At 51.0% G+C, this 18,978-nt stretch overlaps 7 protein-coding genes across 7 annotated transcripts, besides 6 other annotated features; 5 read left to right on the top strand and 2 right to left on the bottom strand.

The window, feature by feature from the left end:
- Window positions 1-55: 55 nt before the first annotated feature.
- ACLA_074480 (DDHD family phospholipase) lies at window positions 56-3,069 on the bottom strand (the record flags this gene model as incomplete). The annotated part of the gene is made up of 4 exons (XM_001275836.1): window positions 56-513; window positions 570-707; window positions 767-2,066; window positions 2,119-3,069. The coding sequence occupies 4 exons, from the start codon at window positions 3,067-3,069 to the stop codon at window positions 56-58; spliced, it is 2,847 nt and encodes a 948-aa protein (XP_001275837.1).
- A 770-nt stretch (window positions 3,070-3,839) lies between these two features.
- On the bottom strand, window positions 3,840-5,206 carry ACLA_074470 (uncharacterized protein; the record flags this gene model as incomplete). Its single annotated transcript, XM_001275835.1, has 3 exons — window positions 3,840-4,475; window positions 4,528-5,110; window positions 5,163-5,206. 3 exons carry the CDS (start codon window positions 5,204-5,206, stop codon window positions 3,840-3,842), a joined length of 1,263 nt encoding a protein of 420 aa, XP_001275836.1.
- A 2,409-nt stretch (window positions 5,207-7,615) lies between these two features.
- On the top strand, window positions 7,616-9,583 carry ACLA_074460 (putative FAD monooxygenase; the record flags this gene model as incomplete). The annotated part of the gene is made up of 2 exons (XM_001275834.1): window positions 7,616-8,266; window positions 8,336-9,583. 2 exons carry the CDS (start codon window positions 7,616-7,618, stop codon window positions 9,581-9,583), a joined length of 1,899 nt encoding a protein of 632 aa, XP_001275835.1.
- Window positions 9,584-9,994: 411 nt separating this feature from the next.
- ACLA_074450 (CXXC motif containing zinc binding protein) lies at window positions 9,995-10,951 on the top strand (the record flags this gene model as incomplete). Its single annotated transcript, XM_001275833.1, has 5 exons — window positions 9,995-10,029; window positions 10,181-10,295; window positions 10,404-10,469; window positions 10,623-10,745; window positions 10,808-10,951. 5 exons carry the CDS (start codon window positions 9,995-9,997, stop codon window positions 10,949-10,951), a joined length of 483 nt encoding a protein of 160 aa, XP_001275834.1.
- Window positions 10,952-11,525: 574 nt separating this feature from the next.
- Window positions 11,526-12,078, top strand: ACLA_074440 (small nuclear ribonucleoprotein F; the record flags this gene model as incomplete). Its single annotated transcript, XM_001275832.1, has 4 exons — window positions 11,526-11,531; window positions 11,633-11,670; window positions 11,754-11,909; window positions 12,012-12,078. The coding sequence occupies 4 exons, from the start codon at window positions 11,526-11,528 to the stop codon at window positions 12,076-12,078; spliced, it is 267 nt and encodes an 88-aa protein (XP_001275833.1).
- Window positions 12,079-13,262: 1,184 nt separating this feature from the next.
- Window positions 13,263-14,909, top strand: ACLA_074430 (TPR domain protein; the record flags this gene model as incomplete). The annotated part of the gene is made up of 1 exon (XM_001275831.1): window positions 13,263-14,909. One exon carries the CDS (start codon window positions 13,263-13,265, stop codon window positions 14,907-14,909), a length of 1,647 nt encoding a protein of 548 aa, XP_001275832.1.
- An 829-nt stretch (window positions 14,910-15,738) lies between these two features.
- Window positions 15,739-15,758: a microsatellite.
- A 94-nt stretch (window positions 15,759-15,852) lies between these two features.
- On the top strand, window positions 15,853-17,280 carry ACLA_074420 (uncharacterized protein; the record flags this gene model as incomplete). The annotated part of the gene is made up of 1 exon (XM_001275830.1): window positions 15,853-17,280. One exon carries the CDS (start codon window positions 15,853-15,855, stop codon window positions 17,278-17,280), a length of 1,428 nt encoding a protein of 475 aa, XP_001275831.1.
- Window positions 17,281-17,325: 45 nt separating this feature from the next.
- Window positions 17,326-17,353: a microsatellite.
- Window positions 17,327-17,353: a microsatellite.
- A 437-nt stretch (window positions 17,354-17,790) lies between these two features.
- Window positions 17,791-17,815: a microsatellite.
- Window positions 17,792-17,815: a microsatellite.
- Window positions 17,816-18,354: 539 nt separating this feature from the next.
- Window positions 18,355-18,377: a microsatellite.
- Window positions 18,378-18,978: the final 601 nt, after the last annotated feature.

Below are 18,978 nucleotides of genomic sequence, written 5' to 3'. Positions count from 1 at the left end.
CGAAATAATAAAGAAGAAAAAACGCCCAGTCCAGAATAAGGATATCTAATCTATCTCAGCCCTTGTGTATCTTCCAGCCCTTCTTCTTCTCGGCCCGGAGAGCAGGCAAGGTCGCCTCCCGGCCTTGCTCACGGGCGACCTCTATAACGATGAAGCGCACAAAGTCTGTCAGGATCCAGTAGCTGCTGTGCGCACTCAGCATATTGAGGTACTGGATATTCAGGGGGCCCCCTCCACCGGAAATGAAGTAGTCTATTTGGCCGTTGTCATTGAGCAGTAGCATTCGTTTTTCTGCTATCTCCTCGCGTGTGAAGTCATGCGTCTCCATTTCTACATTAGATGGGAGCTTGGCAATCGCGGCAGGGCGAGTTGGTGTAGAATGAGATGGCGAGCTCCAGCGAAAGACGCTGCCGAACGATGACCAGAAGGATGCGTTGGAGCCTGGGATTGATGCGATCTTGAGCGAGTTGGCCAAGTCAGCATCGACTGCGGCATTGACACGATATGCGATTGCTGGAAGATAAGGGTCAGTAAGTTGATTCGAATAAGGTCCATGTAGAAGTTCTTACGGTCCGTGGTATGCATTATATTATAGAGGTTGTCAACGGCTAGGCATCCATATGTGTCTGCTTCACCAGCGACACCACGCAGCCGGTCTTCCCCTTCGTATCCGGGTTTGTCTCTGCCCCGGCGCGGCAAGAGGTTCGCTGTGAAGCTGGTTAGCACGAACATCTCAAGAAGACTAAATCCCACTGTATTGCTATACCTTTGTTCAGGAGTAAGAAAAACCCAACAGGGCTTCCACAAAGAAACAGATTCTTTGTGTCAAACTCAAAGATATCGCTATGGATCCCCGTAGTCGAGAAGTCAAAATCCGAGACCTTCGTTGGCTGATGACTGAGAATATCTATAGCCATTGCACTTCCTAGAGAATGTGCGAGTAGGTGGACACGACCGTCCTGCTGGAACCCAGGGTTGTTCTGGCACCAGAGTCGATAGATTCGATTCGCTTCTTTGACCACCGCTTGTATCATCTTAGGTTTATGATGAGACAAGTAGTAAGGAATGTCAAGCATAACATCGCTGATCAACGACCTGACGGCTGGTATAGTCTCCGGCGTAATGTCCTTTAGAGAGTAGTGATTGGAAGCTGGATCATTGGAAGTCTGAGATTCAAGAGCTGCATCGTCAAGAGACAGTGTCGATCGCCAATTCACGGGAAGAACCATGATTCCACCATGACCCTCTCGGACATGGGGCCACACTGGCTCGCTATTCAGCTCCATGTTGACGCTTCTGCGAAAAGCATTGATTGCATGTGTAAAATGAAAGCTTTCCATACGCTCGGACAGCTTTTGACCTATGCCATGAATGACCAGTACGAGATCAGTAGGGGTAGGGCGTGATTCCTCCATGACACAAGCATAACAGACTTGTCTACCATCGGTCCTGGACATCGCCCGTGTCTGAGTACGGAGATAGTTCCTTACATCTACGGAGCTGGGCTTAGACGGATATAGCCGCTCCCACAAGCGACGGCTGAAGCCACGGACGACGGGTATTCCAATCTGTCGACCCTTGCGGATTGCACTGAGGGGTCTCCTTCCTCTTGAGACAGATGGAAGCAGGCTAGGCCTGAGGATTTGAGCATTCCTACCATCGACATAAATGACACTGGAGTTCAAGAATGGCTTGACGGCTTCGACGTGTGCAGTGACCCCGCCAGCAGCGCGATTCTCGTCAAAAGTTAAGGGATCGGATTCTCGCCCTTCAATGCCCTCGACAAGACTAGAGGCAGGCCGAGAGGTAGTAGGTGTAGCGGAGGATTTCGGTTCGTCCTTAGGCCACAGTCTATGTACGATTTTCATTTCTGCATCGGCTCCATTATCGACGCAACTGTTGAGTTCGTCCTGCCAGGTATCCGTCCAGGGTTTGAGATAAAGGTATCCATCCTCGAGCCTGTTAGCAAGTTCTGTTTCTACCGGTAGCATTGTATTTTTGTAGAACCACGTAGCGCGCAGAACATTTGATGCGTCATGAAGAGGACTCCAATATAGCGGTTTCATCTATTTACAGTCAGCGCGCTAATTCTCTAGTGAGTGCGAGGGAAACACAGACCTTGAGGTTTGGTAGTTCCACCAGATGAAGTCGGGAAACACCGACCGGAATCCTCGTTTGAGAAGGATCATCCTCGATGACTGCACCAGCTTCGCTCATAGGTTCATTAGACGGACTCTCTTCCTGAACACTGCTTCGGAGACCTGATGATTTCAAGGCTGTATGGTGTGGTGCAGTATGGGAAGATTCACCCTGCACCTCTGGACTTCCAGCCTTCGAAGATATAGACTCGATTGAGCGACCCAGCGGGGTCTGTGATTGAGCCGGAGGAGCTCTGGCAAACGGAGATCCACTGATACTTGCATCGCGCGATGACCTCGCACGTAGACTTTCGGCTTCGAGCCCCCCAATAGCTGTGTCCTCGCTCACTGATGACTTCCCAGCGACACGTTTGACAGCTGTGAATTGGTCGCTCAGAGACAACTCCCTTTTGCGACGAATCGGAAGACTAGACTCGCTGTGATCTCCAGACCCACCGCCAAGTGACGATCGAAGCTGTGTTCCACCCCAAGAAGCAATATTACTTGATGAGCTCTCATCCTTTCCTATCAGGTTCATGCCTTCACGGCTGCCAGCTTGCCTACCCTGTTCCTTTTCTTCAACTGATTCTCTCCCAGGTACAGATATCGAGGTGACCCGTGCAATGCCCGAATCCTTCTTTGACTCGGCATCTTTGCGCTCCTTCGCGAGTCGTAAATCTTTCCAAGCTTCCTCGAGGTTTATGTTGTCCTTGATCGAGAATGGCTGGGGCGGGGTGCGTTCATTCCCAGCAGTTTGCCCGCCGGACGGAGGAGGCAGCGCACTTAGAGGATCATCGATCGGAAGAGACGAGGTATAGAAGAACTGTATACGAACTTTCGGTGGCTCGGATTGGGAATGCCACGAGGAGAGATCAGGGTCATCGTCGGTCAATAGACAACTCGGCCCGTAGGTATGAAGCGGACCAGCCATCGTGTATGCTATAATAGTTCACCGCAAGTTGCAGAAGGAATATTGCTGTGTACGGTCCAGCGCTGAGGGAAGACCTAGACTTAATCACTGACAACGGAGCTTGTCATTATTGTCAGTTGGAAATAGCTACTTGTGTCATTGCCATAGCAAATTATTGTGTCGCTTTCACATGGGCTGAGCGTTGTGCCAACAAACAAGGGGAATCAGCATCGAGAAAGGCTTCGACAGTGCTTATCATAGATTGACAGTCGATATATCGTCATCATCGAGGTCAAGTCAAGTCAAAGAACATATTCCACGAGTTTAAAAGCATTGAATCAGACTATTGCGAGAGATGACAAGCTGTCTTCGTTTCTGTGAGACGGTCATTTTCTTTAATGTGACGCGTGAGCCTATGACGTCGGCCCACGTGCTTTTGGCAGGTGGTTGCTGGGCATCGAACAAGTGACAACACAAAAGAAGAAAACTGCATCCTCTGTCTACGCCAATGTCACAATAATAACTGGCAAGGGGAAAAGTCTCATACTGAAGACATATGGATGGAGAATGTTAGTGAGTCTGTAAGTTTGAAGAAAGCTCGATTGCTAAACTGCTATAGGAGGGGTATCATAGAAGACAAAGACCATGCTACAGAACAAAAGGACAGGAGAACGTGAAGCTGAAGCTAAAGAAAGATAAGAAGAAGGAGAGAGAGATATTGCAAAGGATGACCAAATCAGACATAATGATGATCAAAACCAACCCACCAGCTCCACTTCATCGGTGTCATTTTAGTGCACTATCCAGCTGTTTTCTGTGGGTCTGCCGCTCGACCTTGAAAAGGTGCTGTTGCTTCGCTCGAGCTGGTAGCTAGTCTGCCTACGCTCGCTCATTAGAGCCAATACCTGCATCTGAAGCCTTTCGAAAGATATGAATGTGGAGTCTTGAGCATTCAGCATATCAAGGAGCTTATGAATATCGTGCATATGCTTGCGAATGGCACTATCAGGGGCACAGAAGGTGCGAATACTCATTTCCTTGACCACTGCTTTCCAGTTGTGAAGATTGGAATGTAGAAGGATAGGGTTAGTCGAGCATTCTCCATTGAATTGCAGGGCTCGAACGTTTGACAAAATCAGACGACGCTGAGTTGCCTGATCGAATTGAAACTCGACGACTTGGGGTCTGTTCTTGGAGCCCCAGAAGCTGGTGACTTTCCTAATGGATTCCCCCGAGACACGTCCCTCGGCATACTGTTGGATGAGGAATCTGTTGGCGGTCTGGCAGATCATAACTTCCATCTCGGAATACAATCTGGCTTGGGCTGGAGGATCCAAGGAGATGGGGATTGTGGGCTCAGGCACGATTCTTGACCGGCGTGATCCGACAGCGAATGGCTTCGGATATGCCTTTGCCATATCTTCAGCCTAATGACGGTTAGCTAAGACCAGTGGCACTGGACAACAGGCAAGCACTTACAATCTCTCCCACATGGTGCTTGATTTTCTTCCCCAGATCTCTGAAAATGCCAGATTTCTGTCTTCTAAGAGGGACATCTCGCAATTCGGAAGTATTCCCCAGCCAGCCATTCGTCCCAAAAAGTTTCTTGTGCGAAGACCTCACACGCTGGAGGGGTGCACCGATCCGATGGACATCCATGGAGTCATAGTCACTCATTTCCGTTGCTTCATTGATAGATTGCAAGGTGTGAACAAGACCGTCAGGTACAAAACTGGCGTGCTGGCTCGCAGCGAGATCCTCGTCATAGATCCGGACAGATGGTCGATGCTGCTTTCCTTCATACAGAGGGACATCGAGCTTCCTGGGGAAGTTGAGTCCGGTGTAAGGTTCGGGATAGTGCAGCGAAGGAGACGACGATACATCAACCGGAGACGAAAGTGTGTCAATTTCGGCACGCACTGAGTGCTGAGAAGAGGATCTCGACGAAGCATCCATGGAGGAGAGGGTGGTTGCTGTCGTGTCCGAAGAGGCATTCCAGAAAGCTCTGTATTCCTCGTAAAAGGGATTGAGCTTGGCGATATCCTCGTATGTGAGATGGATGCTCCAAACAGTCAGTATATCTGGCAACTTCAAGCAGATCGGAAAGGGCATACTCCGGGCTCAACATGATAGGGACCTCGTAGGTTTCGTCATTCATCTTTCCTGTAGTGGAATGGATGGTGAGATCAAAACTACGATGGAGTAGACCTTGGTAGCTTGAGAAGCAAGATACTGTTGTAGAAGATGTGACGACAATAGCAGGTAGTCGGAAAGACCGAATATGACTGACTTCAAGGATGATGCTCCGAGGACGAAGAAGATGTTGAGAACTGGTATATCCCCATGTGTAGGTGATAACTACATTGTTTAGTGACAGAGCTATTGATCTATTGAGTTTAATACAGTGCTATTATCTCTGCATTGACAATTATTCAAATGACTTTACTCAAGCTATACTGTTGCCTTCAGCAGGTGGATTATGTCCCTTCCTCAGCAAACCCAGAGGTGAATTAGGGACAATAGCATTCTTCCCATTGCCTCAATAGCCCCATTGAGTGTCAAGTAGTCATCAATTGACAATGTATGAGAATTTGTATTATTATTACTTTGATCATTCTGCAATAGAATATGGTAATCTATTGTTCTAATTCAATATTGACCTACAGCAACCCTGGCAATGTGCTGGGGAAATAGTCCTACAAGACAATGGGGGAGTCCTCTTCTCTTGTAGTTGACATGAGACTCTATACTACTTAGTGTTTGATTGAGCAGGTCTCCTGTAGTAAGAAGGTAACAGGTGGTTTGTTTGTTCATCTCCTAGTCAGGAAATCTATGATTAACTTCTCTTAGGGGATAAAGAGAAGGGATAAGATAACCTGGTAATGATCATCTCAGTATATATATACAAGAATGAATGTCACACCATACTGTGTATCTTCCTGTAGTTATAGCAGTAACATCATACAGAGTCTGAGATGATAAAGCTAGCTGTTTTACTGCCTAGCATTAATGCTTATGACCCTGAAAGAGGAATGAAGATAGTATTGAATACGTTTATACTGAGCTCAATTCACTTTCACAATGCTTAGTCCAGTAAGAGATCCAGCGCGGCAAATTCAATGATGTAATTCACTAGCTTGAGATAGAGTGTAGGTAGCAATCCCTGACTAGCCAGATCTACCATTGCCATGCCCATAGAGCTATGATGTGAATAAGTAAACTCCGTAAGCTGAGAAGTATCCGTCTCGTAGGGACGAGAGACACAGGGCAGGAGGACGCAAGGTAGATCCAGGCAACTGCCATTGGGACTAGCCGCATCCTATGAGCAAACTGCACTGGATCAGGGAGAGAATCCAGAGAAATGAACCAGATACTCCGGGAAGCCGAGTCTCAATGCCTGGCTGGGGAAGTGACATTATCAGAAACGACCGGGGATCGCCAATGGGCCATCCCTCGTCTTCTTCCCCACACATGAGGGAACCAATGGGGTTATGAGGATCGATTGCAGTGGGCATTCTGCGCTTGGGTGATAAGAATCATGGTAAAGAAGACGGTAGATGGTCATTGATGAAAAATTAAGTCAAGATGGTTGAAGCCTTGAGAGAATGCAGGGGAAGATCTGGGGATGCCTCGTGGCCTCAGGCATATACGGATAAATACTACGGCTCTACTATGATCCCAAGCCAGAAACACCCTACCTTAGTATCTAGCATTTCTGTTACCAAATTGAAGACGACAGAAGCGTTGAAATTCTCCGCAGATTATTATTAGGAATGATATAATCCTTCTGCTAAAACACGGGAACCAGCAAGGCAACTGGTACTGAGGGGGCCTGAATCTGTCTCCGTTTGCCGAGAATACTCCAGACCCGAGCACTAGACTCAATAATCGAGATTCAACATGAAAGAAAACAAGGTGAAGGTATTCCCAGGAATCGGGATTGCTGCCGAGCGACAATGGTCACGTGGCTCTCTCCACTTGCCGAGTCATTAGCCGCCCTGGGCTGCTTACTCCGCTGCCTGTAGTTGTAGTGCTCCAGCGTTTAGTGACTCTAGTCAGTTGAGGCACTCGGAATGCGCGACGGCAACTCTGCTTGTTCTTCCCCCGCAAGACCCTCTCATAGACAGTCCTTCCAATGACAAAGCAGTCAGCGATGCTGATGAACCAAACCTATCTACCAGTGCGTTCGCCCTTTAGGGTTGCTTACAAGCCAGTTCGTAGCCACACCGTCTGGCTTCTCTCCACCATCCAGCCGAATCTGAATGCCGTTGTGGTCCTCCGTTACACACCCGGAGTGACTACTGCTGACCAAATTGAAACCCCCCCCCCCCCAACAATCATCCAGTATATATGAGCGCATACAGCCTCCTGTTCGACATGGATGATTTCTCATTGTTGTCTATTTTCTCTCTCATCCCCATAGATCCTGGTTGATTTTTATACGGGTGATGCGGTGATATTGTTCATCTTTCTTCCTATACTCCATTGCTTGATTCCGGCTTCCGCGGTCTCTGCCTATCTGTTATCCCCCGCAAATCAACAGTCAGTTCTTGTTACCTTTCACACAATGGCACACAACCAAGAGAAGTATGACATTGTCATCGTGGGCGCCGGCCCTGTCGGTATCCTGCTGTCTCTGTGCATGTCCCGGTGGGGCTACAAGGTCAAGCACATTGACAACCGCCCGGTGCCTACCGCAACCGGTCGCGCCGATGGTATCCAGCCCCGTTCGACGGAGATTCTCTGCAATCTGGGCCTGAAGCGCCAGATCATGGCCTACAAGCCCGCCAAGGTGTACGATGTTGCTTTCTGGGATCCCCTCCCCGAGGGTCAGGGTATCCACCGCACCGGCAGCTGGCCCAGCTGCCCTCGCTTCATTGATACCAGATATCCCTTCACCACCCTGGTCCACCAGGGTAAGATTGAGAGAGTCTTCATCGAGGAGATCGAGAAGGCGGGCACCAGAATTGAGAGACCTTGGACCATCGTCGGGTTCAAGAACGATGGCCTGGACAAGACCTACCCTGTTGAAGTGTCGCTGAAGAGCATTGACACCAATGTCATCGAGACTGTCCGCACCAAGTACCTCTTCAGTGGTGAGGGTGCTCGCAGTTTCGTCAGAGAGCAGCTTGGTATTCAGATCCGCCACAAGGATCCCATCTCCTACGTGTGGGGTGTCATGGACGGTGTCGTGAGAACCAACTTCCCTGATATCGAGGTAAGAACTGAGCCATTTATTCAGAGCCTTAAAAAAATGGAAGAATCGTTAATTTGAGCGCCCTTATAGACCAAGTGCACTATCCACTCTGATGCTGGTTCTATCATGGTGATTCCCCGCGAGGACAACATGGTCCGTCTCTACGTCCAGATCGCCTCCTCCACCGATCCCGATTTCAATCCCAGAAAGACTGCCACCGCCGAGCAGGTCCAGGAGACTGCCAAGAAGATCCTCAAGCCCTACACCTTGGAGTGGGATCGCGTCGAATGGTACTCGGTGTACCCGATCGGCCAGGGTATCTCGGAGAAATATACTCTGGATGAGCGTGTCTTCATGGGTGGTGACGCCTGCCACACCCACAGCCCTAAAGCCGGTCAGGGCATGAATACTGCTTTCCACGACGCCCTCAACATGGCTTGGAAGCTGCACGCCGTCGAGTCCGGGTTGGCTGATCGGTCCATCCTGAGCACCTACGAGAGCGAGCGCAAGGATATTGCCGAGACCCTGCTTGACTTCGACAACAGATATGCTGCTCTGTTCTCCAAGCGCCGCCCCACCGCCGGTGAGGTCGGAACTGCCAGCCACACCCAGGTTGTCGCCGGTCGCGAGGAGGATGAGTTCGTCAAGACCTTCAAGTCGTCTTGCGAATTCACCTCGGGATACGGCGTTGCTTACAAGCCCAACATCTTCAACTGGGATCCCAGCCACGCTGCCCAGTCGTCTCTGTTCAACATCCCCGGCGTGAAGCTGACTCCCGGCCGTGCTTTCACTCCTACCACCGTCACTCGTCTTGTGGATGCCAACATCGTTCACCTTGAGCAGGAGATCCCTGCCAACGGAGCCTTCCGTATCTTCATCTTCGCCGGCAAGCAGGCCAACACCAAGAAGGCCATCACCGACTTTGGTGCCAACCTGGAGAAGGAGCGCTCCTTCCTGTCCGCCTACCGCCGCATCGATGAGGTCTCCTTCTTCGAGCGCCACCTTCCCCACTCCAAGCTGTTCTCCATCTGCCTGATCTATGCTGCGCAGAAGAACGAGGTTGACGTCGAGGCCATTCCTCAGATCCTTCGCGACTACCACCACCACATCTACTCCGATGATTATCCCGACGTCCGGGTGCCTCTGGCCAAGTTCGCTGCTCATGAGAAGCTCGGCTTCAACCCCGAGCAGGGTGGTGTCGTTGTCACCCGCCCTGACAGCCACGTTGCTTGTACTGTTCAGCTTGTGGAGGGCAGCGGCACTATTGATGCTCTCAACGCATACTTCAATGCTTTCACCACGAAGCCTCTGGGCCAGGACCAGCAGAGCCGTCTGTAAAAGATGGAAATCATCATCGAGAATGATTCTGTATCTTAGAATTTTGTGATGTGTCGATTCCTTTGTTTTTCCCTTTTCTTGGTCTTCGGATTCATTCTGGACGAGCGATTATGACCTAGCATTACTGGCGTTGATACCATGCAATATATTTTCTTCCCCTTTTTTTTTTCATCGAGAATCCGTACCGAGTAACTTATTGTTGGAAGTAGACGAGCGCAAAAATTGTAATACACAAATAAAAAGCACGTCCACGCGATGAGGGGCTGGTGATCATATCCGTGCAGTGGCCGAAGAAGATGGAATGAATTCCAAAAGAAAAAAAAAAACACCCCGCACAACTCCGCCAGTAACTTCCTCAACCCGTCTGTTCATCTTGATCCCAGACGAATCTCACAAAATACCATCACGAAAATGCTCTCTCTTCTCGTTTCCGCTGAGCTCACAGGGTAAGACCGTACAAGATATTCACTGTCTCTCCCTCCGTTGCCTTGGATTTCCTTCCATCTCTGTCCGCACCGGCTTCCCCGCACCTCCCTTCACATATTCATTACATCTGTAACAACAAGTAGGCTAATGACCTCCTTTGTTCTCTGACAGCGTCACCGACCTCCGTCCCCAAGATACCGAGGAGGAACCGTACTTCTATACCTTCAAGGTACAATGCACATCGTGCCGCGAGGTGCACCCAAACTGGGTCAGCTTCAATCGCTTTGTGAGTCTGAACTTCCCCTGACATCTGCTTTACGCCTTTTTTTTTTTTTTTACTTTTGACAAACGAAAAAAGACGACCATGTGAATCCATGCTGACATGATGATCCAGGAACAACACGAGATCCCCGGAAGCCGGGGCGAGGCCAACTTTGTGTGGAAGTGCAAGCTGTGCCAGGTTAGTTGTGGACGTGCGCGAGGCCTGCGTCTTTTGCTCTGAGTGCGGCTCGCTATTGTAGAAGTAGAGAGGATGGCTGTGATAGCGACGGCACTCTGGCGTTGAGTTCGTAGCAGAGAAACCGCATAGCTAACCCTACCATCGACAAAACAGAAGACACACTCCGCCTCGATCGTGAGCGGACCCAATACGTACGAGGCCGACGAGAAACGCAAGAAGCAAAAGGTGATCGAGCTTGACTGCCGGGGCCTCGAGTTCACGGAGTTCAAGCCTGATGTATGTTCCCTTCATCCGCCTAACCAAGGCTGAGGCGTATAGATTTAACCCCGAGTCTACAGGGAGAATGGGAGGCAAAGGGAGCTGAATCCTCGACGGCCTTCAAGGGCATTGATCTGTCCGAGGACGAATGGTATGACTACGACGAGAAGGCGGGGGATGAGGTCTCCATCAAGGAGATCAGCTGGGAGGTCGGACGGTCCTGAGGGAATCGGTATTGGCCCTGTGTGGATCAGGGATCCTTCTCTTGTAGTATTTGTGTTTGTCAAATCGTATGGAATTACTATGTAACCGTTGCTGTTATACGCAGAAACCTCGTAGTGACGTGTGAGGAAGCATAAGCGATACAGTAGTAGATGACTATCAGGCTTACATGCTCATATAGCTGAATTGAAACCCCATCAATTTCTCGTCCTTTGTAGTAAAACCATCTTTCTTCTATTTTCCCATCCTCATTTTCTTCCTTTTCACTGCTCCTTCTGAAGCTGCACTCAAGGCGGTGATGCATACATCTCCCTGATTGGCTGAAACCCGCGTCCAGCAGCATCACATTTTCGCGGTCTGCGAACCTGCAGCCCAGCTGGGAATTGCGATAATTAGCTCCGACGCTGCAATCCTCCAACGCGACCAGTCCAGCACCTCAAGCCAAACAATCTCTGAAAAGCTGGCAGGTCTTCTTTCGTCCTGTGTCTAGTCATCTCAAATCCTCAACGCCCCTTCCCTTACACTCTCGGATTCCTGGTGAATCGACCGGAAATCCACCTCACATAACAAAAAACGATGAGTGTCCGTCTTCCTCGTCCTTTGCGACGGGCTTGTCGCCATGACTGCCCTTGCCAATTAAACACTCTTCAAAGTTCAAACTGACAATTCTTCTACTCCTACAGTTCCAACCAGTCAACCCCCGGCCGTTCCTGCAAGCTCGGTAACGCTCTCCCACCCGAACCTCCTGACTGCTCTCCCCCTCCCCAGATTGACGAACTGGGCTAACAAAAAAAAACTCTCTAGTGTCGGCACCGAGCTCGTCATCCGCCTCAAATGGGGCCAGACAGAGTACAAGGGCAAGCTGGAGAGCATTGATTCGTACATGAACGTGCTCCTGCGGGATACGGAGGAGTTCATCGACGGGAAGAACACGGGGACACTTGGTCTGGTGCTGATTCGGTGCGTCCTTTTTTATTCCCCCCCCTCTCTTTCTTTCCTCGTTTAACGTCTAATCGCCGGTATGTCTGGGCGTTACATGCTAATATGCCACGCGTGTTCCAGGTGTAACAACATCCTCTGGATGGGTTCTGCGGACAGCGTCGAGATGACGGATCTGGGATTGCGATAGAGACGGGGTTGTTGATTCACGTACGCTAAGCATCCGGGTCGATTTTGCTCAATACCGAGATTCGGGCTCCGAAACCCAACCCGCCCCAAGACAAGACATCCTTTTTTTTTTGTGGGGAGGTGGGAAAATGGAGAGAGAGGGTGGGAATGGGTCGTTGGGACCTGGACGCCCTGACTTTTGATGTGATGGGGCCTGTGAGAAGCCTCGGCCCCCTTGTTTGTTCTCTTATATCTATGGTACAAGGCGTTTTTTTTTTCTTCTCTTCAATGACGGCTATTGAATATAATCTGCGGTTTTTGAACTGTCCGGGTTGAAAAGTATGGATTGAGGATAGAAAGCTGGTGGGGGAATTGTATGAAATGAGTCTGAATGAAAGGTCTAATGGACTTTCATTGACGCTTTTCTCTTGTCTGTTTATGGGCATAAGGGCAAAGATCATAGACTCTCTCTACAATGGGTTCTTCATGGCCACAGATCGAGTTTGTCTGTTCTCCAGGAGTAAACCAAAAGGCTTGACAGGATAGATTACCAGAAGGATACGCTCTGTGCTTCTTGCTCCAGCATTCTCCCCATCTTCTAGTATCGATATCTTTTATGTCCTCATACTGAAAGCCTTCTGACCATGCATAAACGACGGGTTCCTGTCAGACTGGTGAGTCTTACTGTTGCTCGCACCTGGATCGCGAGGGCAGTCTTGGGAGGCCAGGTTGAGTACAGCCATAATCTGGGTATCGTACTAATTTTGTTTCGCCAAGAATATAAGCAGGAAGCAGTTTGAGCAGGCAAACGATTAGTATGCCATTGGGATCTCGATGTTGCGAATGGCCTCATTCATCCTGGTATCTTTCTCAACACACCACTTATCAGAGACGGACGCACACCATTCTCGCACAGATCCGATATTAGCGGACTTCTCTATCGTCTGCCAAGATCTTGCGATAATTGCGCGATAACCTCACTGGAAAAAAAAGGTTATTCTTGTCTCGACCAACTTCTCGGGTCATGCAATGACATATCCGCAACTACCCCACCTCCGCCGACATTGACCAGGTCCCTTTATCTTGGGTTCATCAACCCGACAGCACAGGGCTGAGTGTAGATACAGCTGACCTGACATCCAATCGAGTCCATGAAGATAGGAAAAGACATCACGCATCACGTCAACTAAGACCGGCGACTCAGCCATGGAAACCTACTACGACCTCGGCTCTTATCATCGGCCTGTGAGCACCGCAGACCCCCAGGCTCAGCTCTGGTTCAACCGCGGCCTGGTCTGGACCTATGCCTTCAACCATGAAGAGGCAGCCAAGTGCTTCGAGAAGGCCATCGCGCTAGACTCCAAGTGTGCCATGGCCTACTGGGGCCTCGCCTACACCTCGGGTCCCAACTACAACAAGCCGTGGGAGTTCTTCGACCAGCACGAGCTCGAAGCGACGGTGCAGCGCACCCACGAAGCCGTAGAGAGCGCCCAGGCAAACACAGCCGCGGCCACGCCCGTTGAGGCCGCACTCGTCGACGCGCTGCTGTACCGGTACCCGCAGGACCGGCCGGCGGGGGACTGTTCGTCTTGGAACCAGGGCTACGCAGATGCCATGGAGAGGGTCTACGAGCGGTTTCCGGATGACCTGGATGTCGCGACGCTGTATGCGGATGCACTGATGAATCTGACGCCGTGGGCGCTGTGGGATCTCAAGACCGGGCAGCCGGCGCCTGGTGCGCGCACTTGGGATGTCAAAACTGTGCTGGATCGTGCGTTGGCGCAGCCGGGTGGACTGGCTCACCCGGGGCTGCTGCATCTGTATATACACCTAATGGAGATGTCTGGGTCTCCCGAGAGCGCGCTGAGAGCGGCGGACCATCTGCGTGGGCTCGTGCCGGATGCTGGACACTTGAACCACATGCCTACGCACCTGGACATTCTATGCGGCGACTATCGCCGTGCAATCGCGTCTAACTCGGAAGCCATCCGGGCAGACGAAAAGTTTCTTGCGCGGGCGGGCCCGGTCAACTTCTACACGCTGTATCGATCGCATGACTATCACTTCCGCATCTACGCTGCCATGTTCGCTGGACAATCTCGAGTAGCGCTGGAGACCGCGGCGGAGCTCGAGGCCTCGATACCCGATGAGCTGTTGCGGGTTGAGTCACCACCGATGGCGGACTGGCTGGAGGGATTTCTCGCCATGAAGGTACATGTGCTGATCAGGTTCGGGCGCTGGGAGGATATCCTTGCGCTGGAACTGCCCGAAGATCAGACCCTATATTGCGTGACAACAGCGATGGTACACTACGCCAAGGGGGTAGCGTCCGCTGCTCTCGGAAAACTGGAAGAAGCGGACAAAGCGCGGGCGCTGTTCCACGACGCTCTGAGTCGAGTCGCGCCGACTCGGATGCTCTTCAACAATAAATGTGTCGATATTCTGGCGATTGCGAACGCCATGCTGGATGGAGAAATTGAATACCGGCGTGGAAACTATGATGCGGCGTTTGACCACCTTCAACGATCGATCGCGTTAGATGACGGATTGCCCTATGACGAGCCCTGGGGCTGGATGCAGCCGACTCGTCATGCATATGGTGCTCTCTTACTGGAGCAGGGCCATGTCGAGCAAGCCGCGGCGGTGTACAGTGCAGACCTTGGGATGGACGATACACTACCGCGCGCACTGCAGCATCCAAATAATGTGTGGTCGCTACATGGGTACCACGAGTGTTTGATGAAGCTTGGACGGACGGCCGAAGCAAGGATCATTCAGCAGCAACTAAAGCTCGTTGTCGCAACAGCCGATGTGCCGATCCGATCATCCTGCTATTGTCGTCGAGGGAGATAGACTAGATGACGAGGTTGGGGACTTGGGGGTGCCTGACGGATACATAGTTCGTCATTAGATCTGCCCCGTCATAATCATCACGGATATCGATTTCCAGAAAACACTTTTGCCAGTCATGATTGGCTACATTGGGCTCTTAGTTGCTTCTTCCCAGGACAATGATCATCAGGTTAGCGCAGCAGTAGGCTGGTAGGACAATGCGTTGTACAATCCACATCCCAAAGCAGCAGGCCTGCCGATATGCATATACTCCATAGACCACGGAGTGCCTCCATTGATGTCTCTTTCAGGGAAATTCCGATTAGCATATGACGAGCAAAGATCGAATGAGGACCGACTCTTCGTAGTAGAGTGTGAATGAAGTTGCTTCTGGGATCTGGGATCTCGCAGCAGAGAGTTGATGAGGTGGCAATTGACAGGAGACAACTGATCCACTTCAATCCACTCTTACACTGTGGTCTGTGGAGATGCGTATAGGGCTATGATGGCATTGACAGTTGTGTTTATGACTCCATACAGAGGTGCTGCTGCGATATCGCTGTCCCCCCAGGATGAGGTAAGCCAAGGCATCTGCATAAGTGTGTCAGCAATGCTTGTGCATTAAGCATATGACTAATGAGTGCTGACTGCTGCCAACTGGTGAAGTTTTTTTCGGAGTGGAGAAAGAATCCGCCGAAGGGTGCGCCACATACGCAGTGCTCAGCCCCTATTGGCTGGACAGATGCAAGGGATCTCCTCGCTCCCGTGGTTACTGCAGAACATTATTTCCTGATCGGGACATTCGGTCGGCTAACTAAATTTTTCCTGTATGGGATGGAATCATGGAATTCTGCTGCTGCTGCTGCTGCTCCAGCCCCGGCTCCAGCTCATATATCAGGAGTCTATACTCCATACTCCATACTCCATAGACTCCACGCTCCTGGAGAAGGGTCAAGCAGGCAGCATGTCTTGTTCTCTCCCTAACGATATCCTGCTGCTGGTCGGCGAGTTCCTGGAGGACCATCAAGACCGCTACAACCTTCTTTTCGTTTGCAACCGGTTCTGTGGTTTATTTCGCAGGCTGGTATACCGGCACGCGGCCTTGAAGAACTGTGATCAGATCCGCGCTTTTTTGACGGCAATCCTGCCACACCCCGAGCTGGCTCGGGCGGTCCGCTCTCTGGACTTTGATCAATGGCAGTTGAAACCTGCTACGAGCGTGCCCCAGGCGGGTGGTAGCAGGTGCAAAGACGACATGGTTCTATTCCGTGACTGGGCGCGCGAAATCAGCCAGTCGGAAGAGGAATATGTTCGGTGGGAGCAGGATCTCCTGCACGATGTAGAAGAGGCCTGGATCGCCCTTCTCCTGCCGCTGGTGCGCAATGTGAAGCGGTTGCGTCTCGTCTACCCGAAGCAGAATGTATACTTGGACCGCACGATGCAGCGAGCTGTGCGCGGCGAAAAGCCCTTCCATTTGCAACCTGCCTTGCGGTCTCTCCAGGAAGTATCCCTGGGCCACCTCGAGCGCGAGGACGACGATGCCCAGGGGACCTTCGTCCCGTCCCAGATAGCTCCGTTCTTCCAATTTCCATCCCTGCGCGTTATCACTGCCGAATCGGTCATCGAATCGGCCTCCACGCAAGAGGACGAGGATCAGTCCCCGATGGACGCTGGCCCGCTCTCGGGGATCTCGGAAATCGTGCTCAACTCCAGCAGCGGTGCCAACGGCATGAACGGCTTGCTTGCTGCCTGCGCCTCCCTCACAACCTTCAAGTACCAGCACTCAGACGCTCAGCTTCTCTCCGAGGGCTACCGGCCCTCTGCGTTTTGCCGCTCTCTGGCCCGCAGCAGACACAGACACACCCTGCGCACCCTCTGGCTCGACACCTGCGGCCACCATCTCCCATTCACCATCGCCGGCGCCAACATGACCCATGACGAGTGGTTCGGCTCGCTGGCCGATTTCCCCGCGCTGCAGAATCTTCGCATCCGCCTGCCCAACCTCGTCGATATCCGCTACCAGGCCGAGCCGTCCGTTCCGCTGACGGAGATCCTGCCTGCGGGGTTGGAGTCGCTGTATGTTGAGGGCTGCAAGGAGACTGCGCTGGGGATGCTGGTCGCGCAGCTGAAACTGGTGCTGGGAAAACGCGGCTCGCGGTTCCGCGGTCTGAAGCGGCTCGAGATCGAAGGGCTGTTCCATGACGAGGAGGACTCTGAGGATTCTTCCGGGTCGGGGGGGTCGGCGCCGGCGGGGAACGAGACACTGACACTGACAGACTCGGTCATCCGGCCGCGGGTCTATGGGATGGTGGAACCGTTGCGCACGGCCTGTGCAGAGGCCGGGGTGGAGCTGTTTGTACGGGACCGTGCTTGCTTGCAGACCATGACGTGAATGATATTTTTGCGGAAATACCCAGATGATACGATTCGAGTAGAGGATAGATAGATAGATAGATAGATAGATATGGGATAGGGGTTCGAGGGGGATTCGCGATTACCACTCGGGAGGCATCGATATAGATATAGATGATAGCTGAATGGTTGAAGATGTATCTGCTCTGCTCAGCTCAGGTATCGCACATACATGCGCATGCAATGTGGGCAGTGGGACGTTCCTCCTGAGCTGCTGGGATGTATCAAAGATGAGTGTTTATGCAGCGTCGTCGCGTCATCCAGGAGCGCGGCCCGTTTCTCCATCCTCCTCCATGGTTTGATCACAATTGAGCATGTCCGTCCGGACTACGTCGACCTGCCTGTCCAGCTGACAAAAGACACGAGGTGCTCCTTATCACAAGAGGTCCATACTGGTGAAGCGTGAGGAACAAGTGTTCCTACCCAACTGCCTTTACTTCAGCCCTGTCCCACGGAGCAGAGCTGGAGAGATTGGGGTTTCAGGCTGGTGGATAGATAGATAGATAGATAGATAGTTAACTAGGCTAGAACTTTAGAAGAAGACGATAGATTAAGATAGCGAGCTGAATGAATATTAATTAGCATCTATCTTATCTATCATTTGCTGGAATTGTCTCCACGCCAACGGGGAAAAAAAAGGCTTCCTTTCGAACTCGTCTGCCAAGTTAGTTAGTTTACAATCAGCTTCTATAGATGGCTTCTGGGCGATTCTATTCGAAAATCCGGGCTCACAGGGACCCAAAGAGAGATTGAAATCGTTCAACTTCCGGAGGGAGATCAAATCATGCCCAACGAGGCGTCTGGGGGGACGTAGTAAGAAACAAAGCCCTAAAGCCTAAAAGAGAGCCACCCCCGAGACACTAGTCATTAGAGTGACCAGACATTAAATTATTATGAATTTATGATTATGAAAAAGAGATTAAATAGACTTGGACCAAGATAACAAAGTCCGAATCTTATCGAACAGACCATTGGGAGTGGTTCTGTCGTCTTTCATCTGGGAATCATCATCATACATGCAATACTGAATACACACTCATGCTTTGGAACACAGTCTCTCTCTCTCTCTCTCTCTCTTGATTGCAGTCAACTCCGGTAGTACGGAGTAGTTTCAGAGGTGCCCAAGTAGTATCAAAGTCGAAGTAGGAGTACTCCGTATGGTTACCTACTCCATAGGAACTACCGTGGTTGGTGGTAGCCAAGTACAAAAGGTCTCAGTGTCCTCCTCCACGGCTCCAACTGGTGATGATGATGATTATTATTATTAGCCAATAATCAACACTGATGGATAATGGATGAAGATCCAATAATACTCTGAGTAGTTAATCAATACCACCAGACGGAATTAACTTTGTTAGACTCGGCCCTTTTGCTCCTTGAAGAAATCATCTCCTGCGGCTCTCATCCGCACTGTCTTCAACTATCATCATTCACCACCACCAAAATCACCCACGGTCAGACTAATTGAGATCCTCGACCTGAACTTGGAGTCATCGAGTCTCGGAAGGTCATAGTTGATGGTCCAGTTCCAGTAGTAGCCCACTACTACTACCAACTACCAAGTACCAAGTCCTCCAGTTCCTAAGACTGTCTACTGTCTAGTCACTGACCAACAGTGGATCTTCGAGTCAAACAGCTTGCTCGCCTACACCGTCGTCAAATCCACCCGATGCACGAT

The sequence above is a fragment of the Aspergillus clavatus genome, genomic scaffold, assembly GCF_000002715.2.
Source record: "Aspergillus clavatus NRRL 1 1099423829791 genomic scaffold, whole genome shotgun sequence".
Classification (NCBI taxonomy): Eukaryota; Fungi; Ascomycota; class Eurotiomycetes; order Eurotiales; family Aspergillaceae; genus Aspergillus; species Aspergillus clavatus.
Note: the sequence above shows the minus strand (reverse complement) of the source record. Positions and strands in the feature narration are given on the sequence as shown.